This window comes from Rhizophagus irregularis, chromosome 2 (genome assembly GCF_026210795.1).
Source record: "Rhizophagus irregularis chromosome 2, complete sequence".
Classification (NCBI taxonomy): Eukaryota; Fungi; Glomeromycota; class Glomeromycetes; order Glomerales; family Glomeraceae; genus Rhizophagus; species Rhizophagus irregularis.
Window position 1 is genome coordinate 785195 of NC_089430.1, and position 20030 is coordinate 805224.

Consider the following 20030-nt stretch of genomic DNA (forward strand, 5'->3'; position numbering starts at 1 on the left):
TAACCATATGAAATTAATTATGTCCCATTTTTTATAATTACAAGTAAATGTCAAAAAATACTAATTTGTTGCATGTTAACGAGGCGTTAATTTGATTATGACTATAATAATTTTCTTTGAACATTATTTCTTGCAATTATAAGATTTTTTTAGAACATCATTTTTTTTATATACTAGTATACTAAATAAAATGCAGAACATCCGTACATTATCAAATGAAATTTATCCCAAGGTAAAGTAATATGCTTTATAAATTTCATACAGTATGAATATTGGAAGTGGATATTGTATATTATTTTGTCCCATTTAATGTTAATAAAATTTATAAAATATTTAAATAGCCGGATTATCCGGTTAAAATTCGGAACTGGTGTTACCGAATAATGACGTTCAGAAAATACATGATTCGTTCTATTAAAATCATATCAAAAAACTTTCTTACTATTAAATTTAAGATTACAATTAGTATAATAATTTTTTATGATCATGATACAATAAATTCGATTCATCTTTTTATTTAATGAAAATTGTAGTCACACGCTATGCTATTTCCTTACAATTTCACTTTAAATAATACTATATTAAATATCCAAAAGAAAAAGTCTAAGATTTTGCTAACTTGCCCTCCAGATCGGCTCATATAATACAGTAAATAATAATTTTAGTCGGCTAAAAAATTTTTTTTTTTTTTATCAAAATATCCGAAAAAAAAATTACTTTCCGCAAATAATTAGTGATATTTCGGGTCAAACTCTTCTATTCATAATCCGATCCGCTTTTCAAATGAACTTTCTCATAAACCAAATTAGGTAAAACTCGTCTCAGCCGAAATTTTACTTATATGTTATAATTCTAAAGAAATAGTCTCAAGGCTTGTAGTTGATCATGTTGTAATTTATTACTAGTAGTATATAATCGATAAAATAAAAATAAAATAAAATAAATGAATGAATGAAATTTATTTTTAATACTATTAATCCTCTGTCGCACAAAGTGTCACTCATGATCACCTTCATACTAATTTTTAAAAATTGCGAGTGATTAGCTTAGTGTTTTTTACTTTCGGGAAAAAAACCCAACTCCCCATGAAATAGTAAATAATACTAATATTTAAGTTATATGGTTTATAAAAAGACGAAAGGTAAAAAGTCACGAATTGTAAAAAAAAAAGTCACAAATTGTTTTATGAATTTGCCCACTAAAAAAATTCTAGAAAAATATTAAATCGTTTACAGTACAACGACTTTATCACTACACTACAAAATTATAAATTTTTAGCCATCATATGGGCGGATTTGATTCACGAGATAAAATTACTTTATTGCATTGGTCCTTTTGCGTAATACTAAAACTGATCTGCAAACACGAGATTTCACATCAAGTGAGTTGTTGATCAATTAAAAAAAATTTTTTTTCAACGTTAAAAAAAAAAAATATTTTAAAAAAAAACCGTGTTTTAACTATCCGACATAGTATGTTATTTTGTGAGTTGTATGAATATTTGGTGGCGATTTTTTTTTATTTCTTTTGGCTATTTTTCTATTTCTATTTTTTTTCTTTTTTACCTTTTAGATCTAAAAATTTTTTTAAATAATATTGTTCTAAATTCTCTTTTTTTTTGCTTATATAGGTTCATTTGAAAAGACTTATTGTAAAGATATTTTGAAAATGAATTTTTGAAAGAGTTTGGGTGGTTATCTTAAATTTAAGTATAATAAGAAAAATAAAACATTTTGAACGCTCAACATTTATGACAAAAAATAGTGAAATATAAAGTATTATAAATATTGTAATAGATTAATAGATTAAATTTATAATTTAAAAATCAATTTTTAAGTTTTAGCTTGTAGACTCATATACTACTTGTGTACTTTTTAAAATTAAAAATTAAATTAAAAAGAAGCGAAAGTAAAAAAAAATTTTTTTAGAGTGGCTTATCGTTATCATATGATGTAACACTAATCTACATATCATAAGTCTGGCCAAAATTATGTTAATTCCGGTCAAAAATTTTTTTTTTAATCACACCTTTATGGATATCGTGCAACGCATCCTTAACTTTGCTATGCCCACATAATGCAAAATTCAGCATATTTGGGTGATGAAACAAATCCGACGATATGTACAGTATATCAAATAAAAATAATTAATTTTTCATGTGCCTGTGAACGTAATCAATTTTTTATTTCAAGATAAATTTAGTCAGATCACTATTGGTAAGTTTTATTAAATAATACTTCAAATGAGTGGCTTTAAAAATTTTTATCTTATTAATAGTTTAATACTAAAAAATACATAATTATATTACAACATATAGAGTAGAAATGATTCTTATTCATCGTCTTCTGTATAATATTTAATAAGATCGATTTTATCAACATTTTCATTCATTTCTATATAATCTATATGCAATAACAATAAGTTAAATAACAAAATAGAAATGACAGAAAAATAATTAATATATAGATACCTTGATCAAATGAACTTTGAAAATCATCAGAAATATGCTGGTCAATTAATTGTGAATCTGAAACTGAAATAAAAGACATTTGAATTTTCTAAATTCTGAATTTAAAACTATTAAGTTAATTTTAAAATTTTCACCTTTTGAATCTTCAATTTGAACTTTTGTAGAATTTCTTGGAATGGTAAGATTAGTAAAACTCATATAACGACTAATGTATATTGCTTCAGAATGAAATTTGTTTTCTGAAGTGGAATCCTGTGAATTAATATCAATAAAATTCTTATAACTTTTTAAATAATGTAAATAGTAAGATAAATTTTTGGGTCTTTTTTCGGGATTTGCATCAAGGCATTGATTTACTAAATTAATATAAACTTTTGGTGTTCCTTTGGCTACTCTTGGTCTTAAACCATTGCAAATTGCTAATGCAAGTTTCTCATCATGTGGTACATTTGAATAAGGTGACCTTCTAGTTGTCATTTCTATCATAATAATTCCAAAACTATAAATATCACTAGCAAATGTGTATGGTTCTCCATATAAAACTTCTGGGGCTATATAAGGAAGTACTCCACAAACATTTGAAGAATCAGAGGATCTTGAATTTTGTATTAATTTTGCAATTCCTAAATCTGCAATTTTTGTAACTTTAACATCCATATAAAATTGAAGTATATTTCCACTATGTAAATCCTTATGAATATAATTATTCTTATGAATAATATCAAGAGAGTCTGCAATATTACATAAAATATTTAATTTTTCTTTCCAATTTAAATTATGAAAATTTTTTTTAAGGTACTCTCTTAAACTTTCATCTGCAAATTTTAATACCATCATAAATTCTTCTGTTTGTGGATCTTTTGTTATACCATAAAATTGTACGATATATAAACGAAGAGAATTATCAAATTCATTATACATTTTAATCTAAATAAATATAAAAATAATTAATATAATTTTAAATAAAAAAAAATTTAATAATTAAAAATTTAATAATTTTATAATTTTTGTAAAAAAAAATTTTTACCTCGTTAATAAAAGTTTCTGTCATTTTTATTGAGTTTTTAAATTTTTTAAGTGCAACTATAATAGACCCGTTCGGATTTCTCCTTTTATTATTCCAAGAAGCTGAAAAAATATTAGAAAAACCACCTTCACTTATTGATTTAATATCAAGAAATTTATCATATGGTATCCATTCTAAATTATAACGATCATCAGTATTAAGTTGTGATTCATGAATTAATTTGTCTATTTCAGGATTTCCACTCGTTTTTCCTTCTCTTAAAAACCGTCCTGGGTCACATTTATTACACCATTCTATTCCGGTATTAGGCTTTTTACAATCATGACACACACCAAAGTATTCAATGACATTTTTAGTTTTCTTTGAAAAGATAGTTTTGAATTTATGCATATAGAATATTTGATATATAATAATTATAAAATATGTACTATTATTTATTTTGAAAGAAAAAAAATTAAAGTGAAAAAAAATAAATTTCGGCGATCGGAATAAATTTTATACCGCAGATCACGTGTCAAATTATTGTGACGTCTTGAACGTCTGATTATCAATCATCGAAAATTTTTTTTAATCGTGTTGTTAATGGTAATAAATATAATTTACATTTATTATATTCCTAATTTACGTTGAAACAGTAACTACATTTTACATTTTTCCTGTTGTTGACATTTGTATTATCCTTTATTAAATAATTAACTTTAGTAATTTAAATTGATTAATAGAAAAAGAGAAGCGAAAGGAAATTCAAAGAATAATACTTTATTAGCAGATGCACATCGTCTAGAACATGATGCGCAGTTTCTGCGATCATCATGTTATTAATAAAGTTTTTTTTTTAAAAAAAAAAAAATTCAAAGAATATTATGGTTTTACCATCATGTGCTTTAAAAGTTTTGATCTAGCGACAACTATAATTAAAATTTTGATTAATATTTTCAATTTACTTATTTATTTATTAATTTATCGAATGTTATCGAGAAAGTAACAAGATATTCAATAATGTATTTTCAATTTTATTTGTTTTATAACTTTATTATTCAATAATATTATTCACATGTATTTTTAATCGTAACCGAATATTACATTAATAAAAAAAAGTTTCTTGAATTAAGGTAAGCCTTTAAATTAACTATAACATACGCATCACATAATTAATTTACTTCCTTGAAAATCACTATTATTATTTTTTTATTAATTTTTTATTTTTATCATAAAGCTTTTTATTGGTTAATTTCATATTTTATTTATTTGTAAATATAATTTTCTTTCAATAAATAAATAAATAAAGTCTAGTTATTTCAATTATGTTTTATTTACTTCTTATTTCTTCAATTTAAAATTTAATTTGGTTGGCATTAAGTTTGACCGAAATATATGAAATCCTAATTACTGTATCAGAAAAATTAGAATTAATAAATTTTAAAAGTGTAATAATGTCTTATTAACACAATTAATAGATATTTCACTGATATCTTATTATCTTAAGCATCTTAACCATTTATGTTACAATTTTAAAAAGTCACAAAGATGATAAACGATAAATATCATCATCAAAATTTTTTTGCCCTGTAAAAAATCTGATCCGTGTTTTATCTTTCCATGTTTTTTCCGTGAATGTATCATTTTCACGGAATTTTTACGGAAAACACGGAGAAATAATGGAAATATTCGGATAAAAATTTTTTATAGGGTAAAATCGCTATAATTTACAAAAGAGTTCAATATACCAACACCGAAAATAATTTATTACTGAAATTCGGGCGAAAATTTTCCAGTTTATTAAAGTAGCATGGTATGATATAACAAAAAAGTATAACCATTTATTGAAGTTGAGAAACACCTTCTTTCTGTATATTAATTTTATGGATTAATAGTTTTCTTATGCAAATTCAATCTTAATATATAAAATAGAAGTTGCGATTTGTGGGGGATTTCGCCCCCTAAGTGATTTTTTGTATGACTAAAATGATTTCTCTTTAATAAATGTAAATATTTTTTTGGATGTAATACTGTTTAAAGGTATGTAACTTGGTTTGTAAAAAAAATTATCTTTTCAGTTTTATTAATAAAAAAATAAGAAAACAAAAAATAAGCATATATAAACATGAATTTTAAATATAAAATTGCATTTTTTATATTATATTTTATTAATATAATTATAGCTTACAAATAATATTATCTTTTTTGGTTGGCTGTATTTTACTGAACTATTTTTTTTTCAAATTTTTCTTTTTTTTTGATTGGTTGTAAATTTTACCAAACCAATTTTTTTTTAATTAATTAAATAAACAATAAAATTTTGTACCAAGAAATTTCTCAGATTTCTTTTTTTTATTTAAAAGTGAAAGAAAGGCCATCCCAAAAGAAAAGCCATCCTTTAAAAAATAAATCTTGTAGATATATCATACATCATTAAATATATTAAAAGTTCTTTTTAATAAATAAATAATAAATGTTAATAATATATTTATTTTTTTGAATAAATAAATAATGTGTAATGTAATAAATAAAATGAAATATTTTTTTAATAATAATTATTATTGAGATTTTTTTTTTAATAAAATTTTTAATATCATAAACTGGTATGTAAGAAAAATTCACATGAATTTTTCCTTTTATAAATATAAACTGATATGTAATCATCTTTATTGAAAAATGGTCTTCTCATTGATCAATGAAATTTTTTATTGATCAACGGAAATTAAATTTTTTTACAAAAACCTTTTTTTTGATGGTACAATTAAAAATGCATTAAAAGTGGCACAAAAGTGAATAATTTGTGATTTTATTCTAATGATGTCAAAAGAAGCAATTTTGCTATATTGCTATAGCTATAATAGCTATAGCAATAGCAATTTTTTTTTTTTTTTTTTTTACTGGTTAACAATAAAAACTTATTAAGAAAAATTTATGGAAATTACAATCATGCCTTTAGTTTGATTCTAAGTTACAGTTAAAAAAAACTAAACACTAATACTAAACTAAATACCTAAAATAAATCAATAAATTGAATTATTCCCAATAAACCAGATCAAACGGAAATAATGAAAAATAAAATTAAGGAAACTCACCCTAAAGGGCGAAAAGAAATTAAATTAATTGCCGATCCACGAATGAATCGGACCTAGTGATCGGCAAAATCAAATCTCCACTTCCAAAAAAAGTAAAGTCGGTCAATTTTTAGCCAAACCAATTAAATTTTTTTTTAAAAAAAACTTAGAGATTAAATCTATTTTGTAAAAATATAAATTTAAGTATTTCAAAACTCAAAATTTTGCGAATTGCTTTTAAATATCATCAATTAGCGAAATTTTAGTAAAAATTATTTATCATTTTTTTTTCTAATAAAAGTACTAGCAAGAAGTCTCAAAATTCACACATATATACTTTGGACATATATTAATAGAATATTAAAAAAAAAATGATATAATAAATGTAAAAATATTTCCTACTTTAAGGTTAACTAACAATAATCCATTTTCCCATTTTTAATGCTTATATGAAACTTTTATAAATCAATCTTTAGGAATTTAAAAATGGTAATTTTATCTTAAAATATAAGTTCTGAACATATTTAAAGCATTTATTTTCAAATTATTAAGTGAAAAAATTTTTCGGTTTTGTGTCGATGGTTACACAAATTACGAATTGAAGAAATTTAAAGTTTATTGGTGAAAGTTTGACTTTTTTAAGAGCTATTTTTGATACTTTAATAAAATAAAGCAAATGTCAAAGTTTTTTCATTAAAAATTTCAATCTATTCGATTAAAAATTGTTGGATATTCCTATATTGGAAATGCAGATTTAAGGGGTGGTCCGATTGGTACATGGATTACTAATTAAACATCTTTATTAATAATAAAAACTGTATTTTTCTTTCGCTATAGCTTTTTTTTTTTCTTTCGCTATAGCAATAGCAATGAATTAGCATAGCTATAAACTTCAACTACGAAATTCTATGGAAAGCCATCCTTGACAAAAGGTTGATATCCAAACATCATAAAATATAATGTTTAGACATCATGATGGTATGTCTAGACATCATATTTATGGAAAGCCGTCCTTGACAAAAGGTTGATATCCAGACATCATGTTGGATAATGTCTAGACATCATGTTTGATATATGTAGAATAATGTTTGTACATCATTCAACATGATGCTCAAGCATCAACCGACATGATGTCTTAGACATCATGTTACCAAATATAGTAAATTTTATTTTGTGTAACTCATAAATATACTATATTTGGTAATTTGATCAGCATGATGTCTAGACATCATGTCGGTTGATGTCTTTCACATCATGTTAAATAATGTACAAACATCATCCTACATATATGAAACATGATGTCTAGACATACCATCATGATGTCTAAATATTATATTTCATGATGTTTGGACATCAACTTTTTGTCAAGGACGGCTTTCCATACATATTTGATATATGTAGGATGATGTTTGCACATTATTTAACATGATGTGAAAGACATCAACCGACATGATGTCTAGTATGGCACGCCAGGCTGGACAGATGTTTAACGTAAAAGCTAAATCATTTGACGTTAACACCATATCATTTGACTTTGGAGTACAAAGCATTTGGCGTTAAATATAAACCATTTGTCATTAATTCCAAAGCATTTGTCATTAATTCCCAAAGCATTTGCCATTAATTCCAAAGTATTTGCAAATCTATAAACAAATTTCCTATAAAGGAAATAGGATTTCACGAGACTTTTAAAAAGAAAATTATTACTTAAATTGCACCATTTAAATTTCAACCAAATATGGAAAATTATTTTCATATCGCCAAACTGTTTGACAGTATTGGCAAAGAATTTAACAATAAAGTCAAACAGTTTGTTGGTACAGCAAATCATTTGAATTTCGCAGTTAACCTTAAACGTCAAATGATTTAGCTTTTACGTTTAAACATCTGTCCAGTCCGGCGTGCCATAGTCTAGACATCATGCTAATCAAATTACCAAATATAGTATATTTTATAAGTTACACAAAATAAAATTTACTATATTTGGTAACATTAGAGGTGCGCTCCGGATGAATCTGGTCAATCCGTCATCCGGATGATCACGTGACGGATCAATCCGGATTAAAAAAATCGGATCATCGGATTATCCGCGGATTGACCGGATTGATTATAATTCCGGCCGGAATTAAGTAATCGGCATAGAATTATCCTTTTTAGGGCACGAGTAACGTTACACAAATCCAAAAAAGGCAATTTTGTTTCCCAGCAAAAATGAAATTTTGGGTTTCACAAGAATCCTAAAAAGGAAATTTTTCGCCGATCATTTAATTTCAGCCGGAATTTATGATTAGGTATTTAATTGTTGTCACGTGACGCACGGGCATGTCGATCGTTTCCATTTTTGGCGATACCCGTTCCACAAAAAACCAGTTTTTCTAAATTTAGTTTCCGGTCGTGTAACATAAAATTTCCTAAAAAGGAAATTTTTTTGTCGATCCCGTATAGGATAGATCGGATATCCGGTCATCCATCCGGTCTATTTGACGGATTCATCTGATCAATCCGAATCCGCCTATTAGACGGATTGATCCTAGGATGACCGGATTGACCAGATTCGGAGCCTACCTCTATATGGATGGCTTGAGATCAGAAAAATTGGGAATGGATTTGTCCACTTTCAAGCCCAATTATATGAAGCATGTCCTATTTGTGAAATCAAGCACGAAAAGGATCAGTTATATGGCTTTCTTCGAAGTAATGGCTGTTTTGTACTCAAATGCTATTGGCAGAAAAATTATAAACCAGATCATAAAGGATTAGCATTTGGAAAAGTGATCGAAATTTCTGCAAAACCTAAGCGAGGAATAGTCGAAAGAATAGGTGATGCTATATCAAATCCACGCCCCCTTGTAGAATTATCAGAGACAATGATTAATGTAGAAAAATTAAAGGATGCTCCAGAAGTATATCCCGATTTCTTGGGTATTAAGAAAATGACAACACTTATTCGTTCTCCTCCGGGAACATGGAAAACCACTACATTAAGAGAGATTATTATGGCATTGAAAAATAATGTACATGATCTCTCTTCTTTGCCATGTTATATCTGGGTTTCTTACCGAAAGTCTCTTAGTAATGAATCAAAAACGAAACTTGATGAGCTAAAAGCATCTGGTTTTCGAATTTGCAATTATCAAAATATACAAGGAGACTTATCTATAAATGAGTGGGATATTATCATAGTACAGGTTGAGAGTCTTTTCCGTATCGAGTTTACAGCCCGTCCATTTGTAGCTATTCTTGATGAAGCTAATGCCATTATGCGTCAAATGTCTAGTGGTACAAATGCACGAGAATCTGAGAATGCAATACGTGATGTACTAAGATCTGTGAGACATGTTTTGGCCGTGGATGCTTTTGCAAATAAATCAACACTAACCTTTCTCCAGACTTATCGTGGTGAAAATATTTGCATAGTTGATAATAAGTATCAGCCTCGTATAGGCGAGACAGTTGAATTTATTTATGATCTGAATAGCGGAGCTGAAGCCATGCGAATAGGATATGATCTTTTGAGGCAGGGCAAACGTGTAGCATTCGTATCTACTGGAGCAGTGATGGCTAGAGCGCTAGTAGAAAAAGCATCTAAGTTGTTTAAACCTGACAATTCTCCTGTTAAAGCCCGTGCATATTATGGGAATATGGATGGGAAGCAGAGACAAAAAGACTTCTCTAATATTGATGTTGCTTGGGGTGAGCTTGACTGTGTAGCTTACACAAATACAGTGGAGGCGGGAATATCATTTGAGGTTACGGGCCATTTTGATATAGTTATAGCTATTACAAACATCACCACTCCAGTTCATGTTGAGGCTCTTGCGCAAATGCTTTATCGAATTCGTGACTGTCCTCGTCGTATTGTTTCTGTGTTTTATCAAAAAAATTCTAATGAACTTTTTCGTCCACCAGGTCGTGAAAATATCCGAGCAGAACTTGAAAGTGCTCGACCTAATAATTTGCCTACATCAATAAAGGGTCACCGTGAATGGGATAGCAACGCCATTTCTTATAAAATCGATGAATCTCCTGCTGTAATAACATTTGTCGAAGTTGAGCATCAGAAACGGCTTTCTGCGAGATATTTTATTGAGAAGCTTTGTAGTCTTATAGCCAGTACTGGTGCTTCTCTCCAACTAATAAAAATGGATGAGAGCCGAGGAGTTATAGGGAATCGTAAAAAAGTCCGCAATGAGGTTAGGGTTGAAGCACTAGTTATCAAGGAAACAGATTTTGATGCAGTTGCTACTTCCCGGAATCTCGATCCTGAAGAAGCTGAAAATCTTAAGTTTGACCAAGAACGCTCTATCCCAGATACTATGGCACTTAAACGTTTCTATATGCGAAATATTTATGGTAAAGATATAGACAATGAGATTTGGGATAATCTTTGCAATAAAAAGTTTGTAAAACATTTCAGTCCGCCCGAACCTCAGAAACATTTCTTGCAGTTATCTCACTTTAGAAAGCAAGGCTATGATGAGGAAAGTGCAATGAAAGGGTTAGAGGTCAAAGATATTGCGCAATGGGAAGATAGCCATTATAAAGCTGGTTATAATTCTGAGAAATCAGTAGCAGAGGACTTGCACAAATCATATTCAGCTAATCATTGGAAAGTTATAAGGGAACTCTTTCAAATACTAGGCTTTACCGGCATAGATGATAAGCGTATTTTTTCCAGTAATATAATATCAGAAACATTCACACAATCCTGCGAGAGGTTTATAAAAGTCCTGGATCAATCCCTATTACTCTTCGGATTTAAGTCTTGTGCTAAGGTAACATCGGATCTTAATTCAGCTATAAGGGCAATTAATGCAATTGCTGGAAATTGGTGTGGCTATACTGTAAAGATAAATAGGAAAAAAATAGGGCCTAAAGAAAAACAGGTTTGGGAACGTTCATATCAAATTAATCGGCAACCATATGATGGTCTTGGTTTTGGAGATAAAGGTACGCCAGAGCTTCCACCATATAGGCCGAAAACAGATAATGATATTCAGGAACTCTTTGATTCTATAGGGCAAGACAAATAATACTTCAGCTCAGATCGTTATTCAACTAAGTCTTAACCATATCTGATTCTGTTTTAGTTTTTTTACTTTTGCGCCAGGCATGGTCATAAATTCCACCATGTGTGCTACAGATTCCAGTATCGGAATAGGTTCCCATCTTACAGACAGGGCATATTGTTCTAGGATGGGCATTAAAATGTCTGGAACATCCTAATTCGCTCATACACCCTTTCCCACAAATCGAACCATCTCTCTTGATATATTGGCAGATAAAACGACCCATACGAGGTAATTTTGATACTAATAATCTCAAAACTTCATCTTCACTTTTATTATAGATATTTAAAATTCCTTTGCTTTAGCGGGTCAGCTTAGTAACCGCGTCTTCGGCCAAAGTTACAAACCCTACTCACTCTTTTTGCGACGCTATTAAGGCTGGGAAGTTGCGTGATCCAGTTTATACTGAAACTGGAAAGCGTAATAATGTGCCATTTGCCAAATTCATAAAGAGTTTAAAAACTAATCAGGACGAAGATGAGATTACCCCCGAGCTTCTAAGAAAAATAGGAGCTAAACACGCCTCGATGGTTCATACCGGTCCAAATCCAACCCTCAACATCTCGACAATCTTTCAGAAATCGCATTAAGACATAAAATTAACCGTCTTGATGCAGGAAAAAATTACGCTTTGGGTGATCCAAAATCGAAGAAGGAGCCCAAATCTGAACCAGAGACAGGTGATGGTCCAAACCCCCAAACACAGGCTTCTTCACCTGCATCTCAGTCTAGAAATAACGATCCAAAAAAGTCTCAGACTATGGATATGGATTCAATGTTAGCAGAAATCGCAATGTTAGCTGAAATTCGGAAATAGACGAGCCATACACAGCGCCTTCGGCCAGATTGTGCGATAAATATTCAGTTTATTTTTTTCAGATATATAAAAATGTTAAGAAGTGATATAGATGAAATGCCAGGTTGATTAATCAGCCCTCCCTTATTTCTCATATTTGTTCAGAAAAAGAATAGATTAATTGAATCGGACAAACTATCTGGTAATGGCTAAAAAATCAAGAAATAACAGGCGCAAGACAATGGGTAAGTTTACTACTAATCCCACACAATATTTGCCCCTATGCAATCCAGCCAAATATGAGCACACATATGATAGGGCAACCGGCTTTATCACTGTCAAGAATAAAAGACAGGATAGGATTGTAGGCGTGTTCGATTATCCCGAGCTGAGTGAATATCTGGGAGTTCGATCCAACTAGTCCGGAGCAGTGATCACTTCGCTCGAAAGAAGAATTTGCTGGGCCACTCCTGTGCGACAGAAAAATAAGTGGATCATCAGTCAGGTCATGTGCAACATAATTTTCGCATATACTGAAAAGAAGCTATGCACGCTAACAGTACTTTATTTTTTATTAAGTATAATTGATCTACAATATTAGCAAAATGTTTGATGACGCGGATGAGGCCTATAATGAATTTATCAAAGAATATGGGGAAAGGTATGAATGGGGCAATGAAGGAATTCCTAAATTTACACCAGAGTGGGAAGACTGGGAAGATCTTTTTTGCGAAATCAAAATCTATTGGAAGACAAAGGCAATTAGGCATTGGAGAGAAAAAATACTTAAGAAATTTGTATATAGTCTGCCCGGCATAAGAAATCCAGCATCATTATTCCATGTATTCATACAATCCAATGCTTTTTACCTCCCACAAATTTTAAGCCTAATAGAATTACCGTATAGTGCCGAGGAACTTCGATGGGAAATATGGCCGGATGGTAAAGATACAGATGAGATCAAGGTAGAAAATAATGCAGATGAGGTTGATAAGTTCCGGTGTGGATCATTGCTTCAAGATGAAGACTCAATAGTGGATTATTACTCGAAGATAAAGAGATGTAACGATGTTATCAAACTCTGTAAAAATCATCTTAAAGAAGTATTCATTAAAGGGTTAACGCCAAAAAATAAGCATTTCGCTTTAATGGATTTTGAATATATTTTTCCACCAGATTTACCTCTTGATGTATTGGTAATAATGCTTATTCAAGTAGAAAAAGGTACAACGTCTAAACTACTCTTGCAAGCATGCTTAGACTTTATATCACAACAGCAAAGATTTGCTATTTATAAGTCCCCAATCGGTACATACAAGATTCTCGACCGGAGGAGGAAAATGGATGATAACCGTAAACCGTCTTACATTTAGGTAAATTTAGGTAATATCAGTCCTAGTATTGTTAATCGGCTTGGATTTTTTTTCGAGTTTCATCATTTTTCGAAGCATTTTGCGATAATAGTTTTCGTGCCGGATTAACAACACTAATCAGTCCGGAGCAGTGATCATCAGCTCGGAAGATTTTGCTGAGCCACAAATTGTGCGACAAAATAAGTGGATCATCAGTCAGGTCTTGTGCGACATATTAATTTTTGCATATATATTCGAAAAAGAAAACATACTAACCAGTACCTATATTTTTTTCCCGAACAAATGTGAGAAAATGGCCTGCTTCACAGGCGCTTCGCTTGAAAGGAGGTCTAGTTGCAACACAGGACCAACTCCAAAAGTAAATACTGACGGCAAAAGCATATGTTATGAAAGGCTGAGGGATACGCAATTTCGAGATCGCCAGGCGTAAAACCAACTATGTCTTTCCGGTAGATCTACATGTGAAAAGGTATGAGAATTCTATTTGCATGTGCCTTCATAGAACTCTTGGCATCATACGACAATGCTAATCACTATTCTTATCTCCTTAACTTCGGCTTGGCGCTCTTTTTCCAGCAAGATATAAAGCATGTAGGAGTATGTGGAAGTTCAGCCAACTTTCCGCAAAAAAATTTAAGGTGCGTATGTGATAGAAGTTATGTATGGGAGCGAAGTGCGACATAAAAAATACTCACTATAGGCTCTTAAATTTAGGAAATTCGCTACACAATGACCGATAACAATGATAGGGATGGTATTGATATCACTCTCAATTGTCTTATCGTTCCCATAGGGAACCTCTTCGATCTTCCAAGCAACCAAGTAGATCAAGCAATTACAATCAACACAGGTCGAACGGTTGGCGGACTTGAAATTGCAATTCGTAACCGGTTAAACCAGTTAGGCCTGTTGGGGGTACAATTTTCTAATCTTTCTCTAAGTATTCGTCAGATCCATCCCGGAACAGTTAGCGAAAGACCAATGAACTCTCAAGCCTATATTTCTGTTTTTTTTAATGATCAATTTCAACCTCGAGCGGGTCACTTCCATGTCACCGTATATTCTCCATAATTTTAGTGTTATGTAGCGCTATAGTCGCAATTTTTATGTATTGTAAGCCGGCTTCCGGCAACGTTTTTATTTCATAAATAAAGTATTTTTATCGAACGTTATGAGAAACGGGTCACGTCTAATGAAATGGGGTGCGAACCCGATCACTATGTAATATCGGACTATAAATCTAACCAATCTAGCCTATATAAAAAAGCGTAGCACTATATCAGGTGATAACTGATAAGTGAGAAGAGTCTTCACAGTTAGGGAGGCGCAGTGATTAGGCGTTCGTTGCACCATGCAATTGCTGATCATACGGCAGGCTTGTGAAACAGAATAATTTCTCACATATAGTGCTCACTCAGTATTTTTTTTCACAAATAAAATTCTTTTTACTCTTGTCCTCATATACCGCACTTTGAGCCAATAACATTTCACAAAAAATACTATATAAGTCGGAAATATGTCTATCACTTTATTCTGTCTCGTTAAAGGAAATACAACCGCGAACGCTTTCTCTGTTAAAATAAACAGGGACGAGCCTATTAGTGAACTCAAGGACGCTATTAAGGCAAAAAAGTCACCAGAGTTCGACAATTTTCCTGCAGACAGGCTCAGGCTATGGAAAAAGGAAATTCCTGACGATCAGGACGATCTCTTAAGCAATCTCATTCTCAATGACGAACCCGAGCTCCTTGCAACAAGAGAAATTGGAGACTACTGGACTGAGAAACCGCCTAAGAGGCATATCCATGTTATTGTAAAATTGCCCCGTAAGTGTCTGGAGTGTCTGGTATAGTCTAATTTTTCGTCATTTGCCCTTGTAATATTAACACGCATTCGTTTCCAGTTCTCAGCTTGGAAGAGGCGTTGTCGTGTATTCCACCACCCATAACATATTCTCCGGACTGCGTTACCTCGAAGACCACTACTAAGGCTGTAGGTGACCCGCCGGCAAGTGTGCAACTTTGGGGAGACTTTTTCGAGCAAGTGAACAGCTTTCATTTCGACCAACAGCCGATATTCGAGAGGCCGAGATTTAATGATAGATTTGCTGTGGTCGATGAAGAGGATGTTCGTAATGCCATAAATGTTAATATTTGTATGATATTGAATGATCTTACAGGACCAGACTACGTATATTCAAGGAAATCTACTGACACTCCCGGCATACCAGATTTCAACTGTCATCTCGTGGGTTCATTGATCTTGGTGATGGAAGCTAAAAGAAAACATGTTTTAGAAGATATGGGGGAACAAACATTTCCCGAATTTTATCAGACGAGTAAAGGCAAGGATGTAGTTCAACAAATCTATAATTATATGGGAGGAAACGAACTTAGATATGGTATTCTCTCCACCTATGATAATCACTGGTTTCTACTCCGAGAGCATACAGAGCTCCGGATCTCAAAAACCCTCCCACTTCAATCTGAAACTCCACCTGTACTCAAGGCATATGCTTATCTAACTCGACGGGCGAAAGAGAATCCCAAGTCTCCTAAACCTCAAGTACTAGTGCCGGCTCATGGAGACAATAATTCACGTAATCTTCGGTCACATTCGAAATCGACTTCCAGCTCCTCAATAGATCAACAATCAACTTCCGGCACTTTTGCAAATCAACAATCGTCTTCTAACATCCCAGTAAACCAGCAAAAGTTTAGCTTCGCGGACTTCAAGTTTAAGGGCATACTAGGTGAAGGACGAAGTGGTAAAACACTCCTTTGCGAGTTTCGTGGCGATACGATTGCTTTGAAGAGCGTAGACTTGTCGAAGGCTCCATCGTATGTTCTGAAAGAAATGCAGAAGGAAGTAGAGATTTACAAGGAACTCGCTGATATCCAAGGCAAGTATATCCCGAAGTTGGTCTGTTATGGATATTATGGAGGAGGTATGAGCTTCGTTATCGGCATGACTATTGTCGGCACTTCGTTGAGCGACCAAAAAATAAAGAAACAGCAAAAGACAAGGGCTATTAAGGGATTAGAAGCGATCCACAAGCATGGCATCCTCCACAATGACATTCGGGAGGAAAACATCTTAATTAACGATGACGGTGGCGTCTATCTGATTGACTTCGGTATGGCAAGTCGGGAGGACACAAAAAAGAAGAGAAAGCTTTTCGAGGAGGAACAGCTCAAATACTCTAACTTGCTAGATAGATATAATACGTAAGATTTATTATTTCGCAAATTCCTATTTCTTGCAATCTTGCGAAGCGCCTGCGAAGCGCCTTAATGGCTAACGGCTAATTTCTTATAATTAATAATCATGTATTTTACAGACATTTCGTAAAGAAGGAGGGGCGAATTTCCAAGTCACGTAAATGTCAGGTGGTTAGTTAGACTGTAGGGATATACATTAGACATTTAGTATAGAAGCGTCATGTATCAGTTGTATCACGGGCTAAGTCCCGATCTTGTATTTATTTTTGCATGTATGTATATTAATAAAAATTTTTCTTGGCAAATTTCGCTGACCTCGGGTCAGGAAAATCACATGATATTTTTTATTTTGAATGCTTATATACAGTCTATTAGTTTTATATATTATAGATCATGTCATCCGAGCTTGAAGTATTGAAACAGCGTATCATAGAACTTGAGGCTGAGAATGCCGAAATACCTGATCTTAGAAGAAAGATCTCAGAGTTCGATGCTGAGAGAGTTGATCTTAGAAGAAAGCTCTCAGTGTCTGATGCTGAAATAGCTGAACTTAAGCGCAGTAATAACGAGTTTCTAAGAGCGAATAAGGAATATAACGAGAGGCGTGATGCTGAAAATGCCAAACTCAGGGCCACAATCGAGGAGTTGAAATCTGAGAATATTGAAGTTAGAGATAGACTCACGAAAGTGGAACAGAGGCAGGTGCTAAATGATAATTCTTCTAATGATAATACCCCTAACATTAACTCATCTAACTTCAATTCGGGTGCGGTCCATCATGAAAAACCGTTAGAGGAGAAAGAGATGGATAGTTTCTTGCTTGAGGCTCATAAGAAAATCGTTAGTAGTGAAATAAAGCAACGCAATAAGGAAAAGAAACTTAGCAAAGCAGAGCAAGCATCTCTTAACCAAGATCAAGAATCTGACACCGGGTGCTCCACTTCTGAAAAGATACTGGAGGTATTCAATCCCGTGACTAAAATTTCAGCCGGGGCCCCCGGCCAAAATAGCCATAGGAAGAAAGGTGCAGAAAATATCGTACAATTGATAGCTGATGGTATTAAGGATGATGCCCAATCGAGTGATAAAGCCATTCCTTGCGATGTGATTTCAATTGAGAGTCTCAACCAAAATTCATCTACAGATTCATTGCTTTCTCTAGCACAATTATTCGATAAAGCGGATGATGCTGAATATGGCGCAATTCGTGCTAATCAGGAAGAGATTTTGCGCTGGTATTATTATGGAAAGGAATTTTTAACTCAGGTTAGTGTGATTGTACAAGATGGAAAAGGCAAAATAGGTGAAAAAAAGGCAAAGGGAATAATCTATGATAAAATGTTGGAACACCTATCCATGTTGCGAAAGCAACGATCTGAAGAGACAGGATTGCGCCTCCCAGAAATCTCCCGTAAAAACTTACAAAGGAAAACTCAGAAAGCTGTAAAGATATATATAATATTTGAAAAGGTAGGCGTAGAGAATATTAAGTATATTACGACATATAGTGCGAACTCTATTTCTGAGTTGACTAATGATAAAGTTCAAGATATCATAGATAATTTCTCCGAGCATAATGATAACGATAACGATAACACCGATGTGGAAGAAGTACCCATGGGGATTTCAGCCGGGGGCCCCGGCCAAAATTCAGCTGAGGTAAGTGAATTAATCGCACCTATTCCTGTTACACATGGCTCTAATTCTTTAGGTAATTCATCATTCACGCCACAAATTGCTCCAGCCGAGGCAGAGAATCTTGTCGACTATGATGAGGTATATTATGATGATGATACGTATTTTGATGATCCCATGCCTTCGTCAATGGAGAAAGGAATTAATGAAGTTCAGACAGACGATGATAGTAATTGTAGCCACGACAATGATTCCGAAGAAGAGGTGCCAGATGAATCGGATGATGACGGATATAATAGATATGATGGATACGATGAATGGGGTAATTGTGACAGAGGCTATTATTATCGTGACAGAAGACGTGAAAGGAAAACCTCTCCAATGATGAGTCCTATTATTTCACCGGTAACTGCCTAGGAGAATTATTGGGCGAATTAATTACTCGCATTGACTGAATTATCGTATATTTCTTTTTTTCCGAATCACGTGGGTGGCTTAGATATCATGTAAACGTCATCCCTATATTCCTCCGCAGTAAGACGTCACCGGCATCCGCAGTCGTAAAGGCGCTAAGACAGAGGATCTATTAATAACCCCGGCTATAAGAGCAATATTTTTGCGTTACTATACTTATGAACTTTCCCCAATGTTCTGGTATGTTCTATCTCACTCATTACGCAGTTCTGAATTACTAATAAAAAAACACATCCCTGATTTACATTTTGCGGATCGTAAGACAGGGCGTCGTTAAAAAGAAATTCAAAATGGAAATAGAGTCGATTAGAATCTATGATTTACAGATCCTCGGATAAACGGTAAATTTTTATTATCCTACTGACGTTAGTGCATTCAAATTACGTGTATATGCTAATCACATATTAATCCGTTTTTGAATAGGAATTAGTGGTAACATGTGCGGTTCGTCATCTACAGATCTCGAACAAATATTCCGATTTTTTTTGATTACAATTGAAATAGGGATAGGTTAATAATACATAACGAACTTCCTATTTGGGAGGGGCTGTGAACTCAAACAAAAATACACCACATGCGATCTTCTGTTTTGCAAGAGATCTTAGAAGTAAACGGAAAATTTTGAGACACGGTATTGCTCCATTAGTGTTACATTAAGTTGACATAGAACCGTAATTCGTCGGATTTACTTTTAAGCCGTATTGTTAAATGCGCCTCAAATTCAGGGAGGAACATTTGTTATTATTAGACAGGATCCAGGCCGTTATAATTGCTTTAGCTGAAAAAATATAATTATGAAAAATATAGTTATGACAAATACACGTAATTTTTATTAAATCGGGTTAAATTCTCTTTTCACGCGTAGTAAGCATACAGTATAAAATAAACCTTTCTCCCAGCGCATTTACGCAAGAT

General features: G+C 32.3%; 6 protein-coding genes across 7 annotated transcripts; 5 read left to right on the forward strand and 1 right to left on the reverse strand.

Moving 5' to 3' along the window:
* Positions 1–2331: 2331 nt before the first annotated feature.
* On the reverse strand, positions 2332–3521 carry OCT59_011603 (uncharacterized protein; the record flags this gene model as incomplete). The annotated part of the gene is made up of 6 exons (XM_066133861.1): positions 2332–2402; positions 2471–2533; positions 2605–2722; positions 3047–3160; positions 3302–3397; positions 3498–3521. 6 exons carry the CDS (start codon positions 3519–3521, stop codon positions 2332–2334), a joined length of 486 nt encoding a protein of 161 aa, XP_065989180.1.
* A 5893-nt stretch (positions 3522–9414) lies between these two features.
* Positions 9415–11580, forward strand: OCT59_011604 (uncharacterized protein; the record flags this gene model as incomplete). The annotated part of the gene is made up of 1 exon (XM_066133862.1): positions 9415–11580. One exon carries the CDS (start codon positions 9415–9417, stop codon positions 11578–11580), a length of 2166 nt encoding a protein of 721 aa, XP_065989181.1.
* Positions 11581–11659: 79 nt separating this feature from the next.
* OCT59_011605 (uncharacterized protein) lies at positions 11660–12433 on the forward strand (the record flags this gene model as incomplete). Its single annotated transcript, XM_066133863.1, has 3 exons — positions 11660–11662; positions 11922–12156; positions 12234–12433. 3 exons carry the CDS (start codon positions 11660–11662, stop codon positions 12431–12433), a joined length of 438 nt encoding a protein of 145 aa, XP_065989182.1.
* A 584-nt stretch (positions 12434–13017) lies between these two features.
* On the forward strand, positions 13018–13785 carry OCT59_011606 (uncharacterized protein; the record flags this gene model as incomplete). Of its 2 annotated transcripts, none has more annotated exons than XM_066133866.1 (1): positions 13018–13785. In XM_066133866.1, one exon carries the CDS (start codon positions 13018–13020, stop codon positions 13783–13785), a length of 768 nt encoding a protein of 255 aa, XP_065989184.1. The 2 variants fall into 2 exon arrangements, with proteins under 2 accessions (XP_065989184.1, XP_065989183.1); XM_066133865.1 differs by having other exon boundaries at positions 13561–13785.
* Positions 13786–14384: 599 nt separating this feature from the next.
* Positions 14385–18564, forward strand: OCT59_011607 (uncharacterized protein; the record flags this gene model as incomplete). Its single annotated transcript, XM_066133867.1, has 8 exons — positions 14385–14423; positions 14500–14824; positions 15447–15611; positions 15689–17012; positions 17126–17177; positions 17684–17708; positions 17800–18476; positions 18556–18564. The coding sequence occupies 8 exons, from the start codon at positions 14385–14387 to the stop codon at positions 18562–18564; spliced, it is 2616 nt and encodes an 871-aa protein (XP_065989185.1).
* A 254-nt stretch (positions 18565–18818) lies between these two features.
* Positions 18819–19179, forward strand: OCT59_011608 (uncharacterized protein; the record flags this gene model as incomplete). The annotated part of the gene is made up of 2 exons (XM_066133868.1): positions 18819–19046; positions 19141–19179. The coding sequence occupies 2 exons, from the start codon at positions 18819–18821 to the stop codon at positions 19177–19179; spliced, it is 267 nt and encodes an 88-aa protein (XP_065989186.1).
* Positions 19180–20030: the final 851 nt, after the last annotated feature.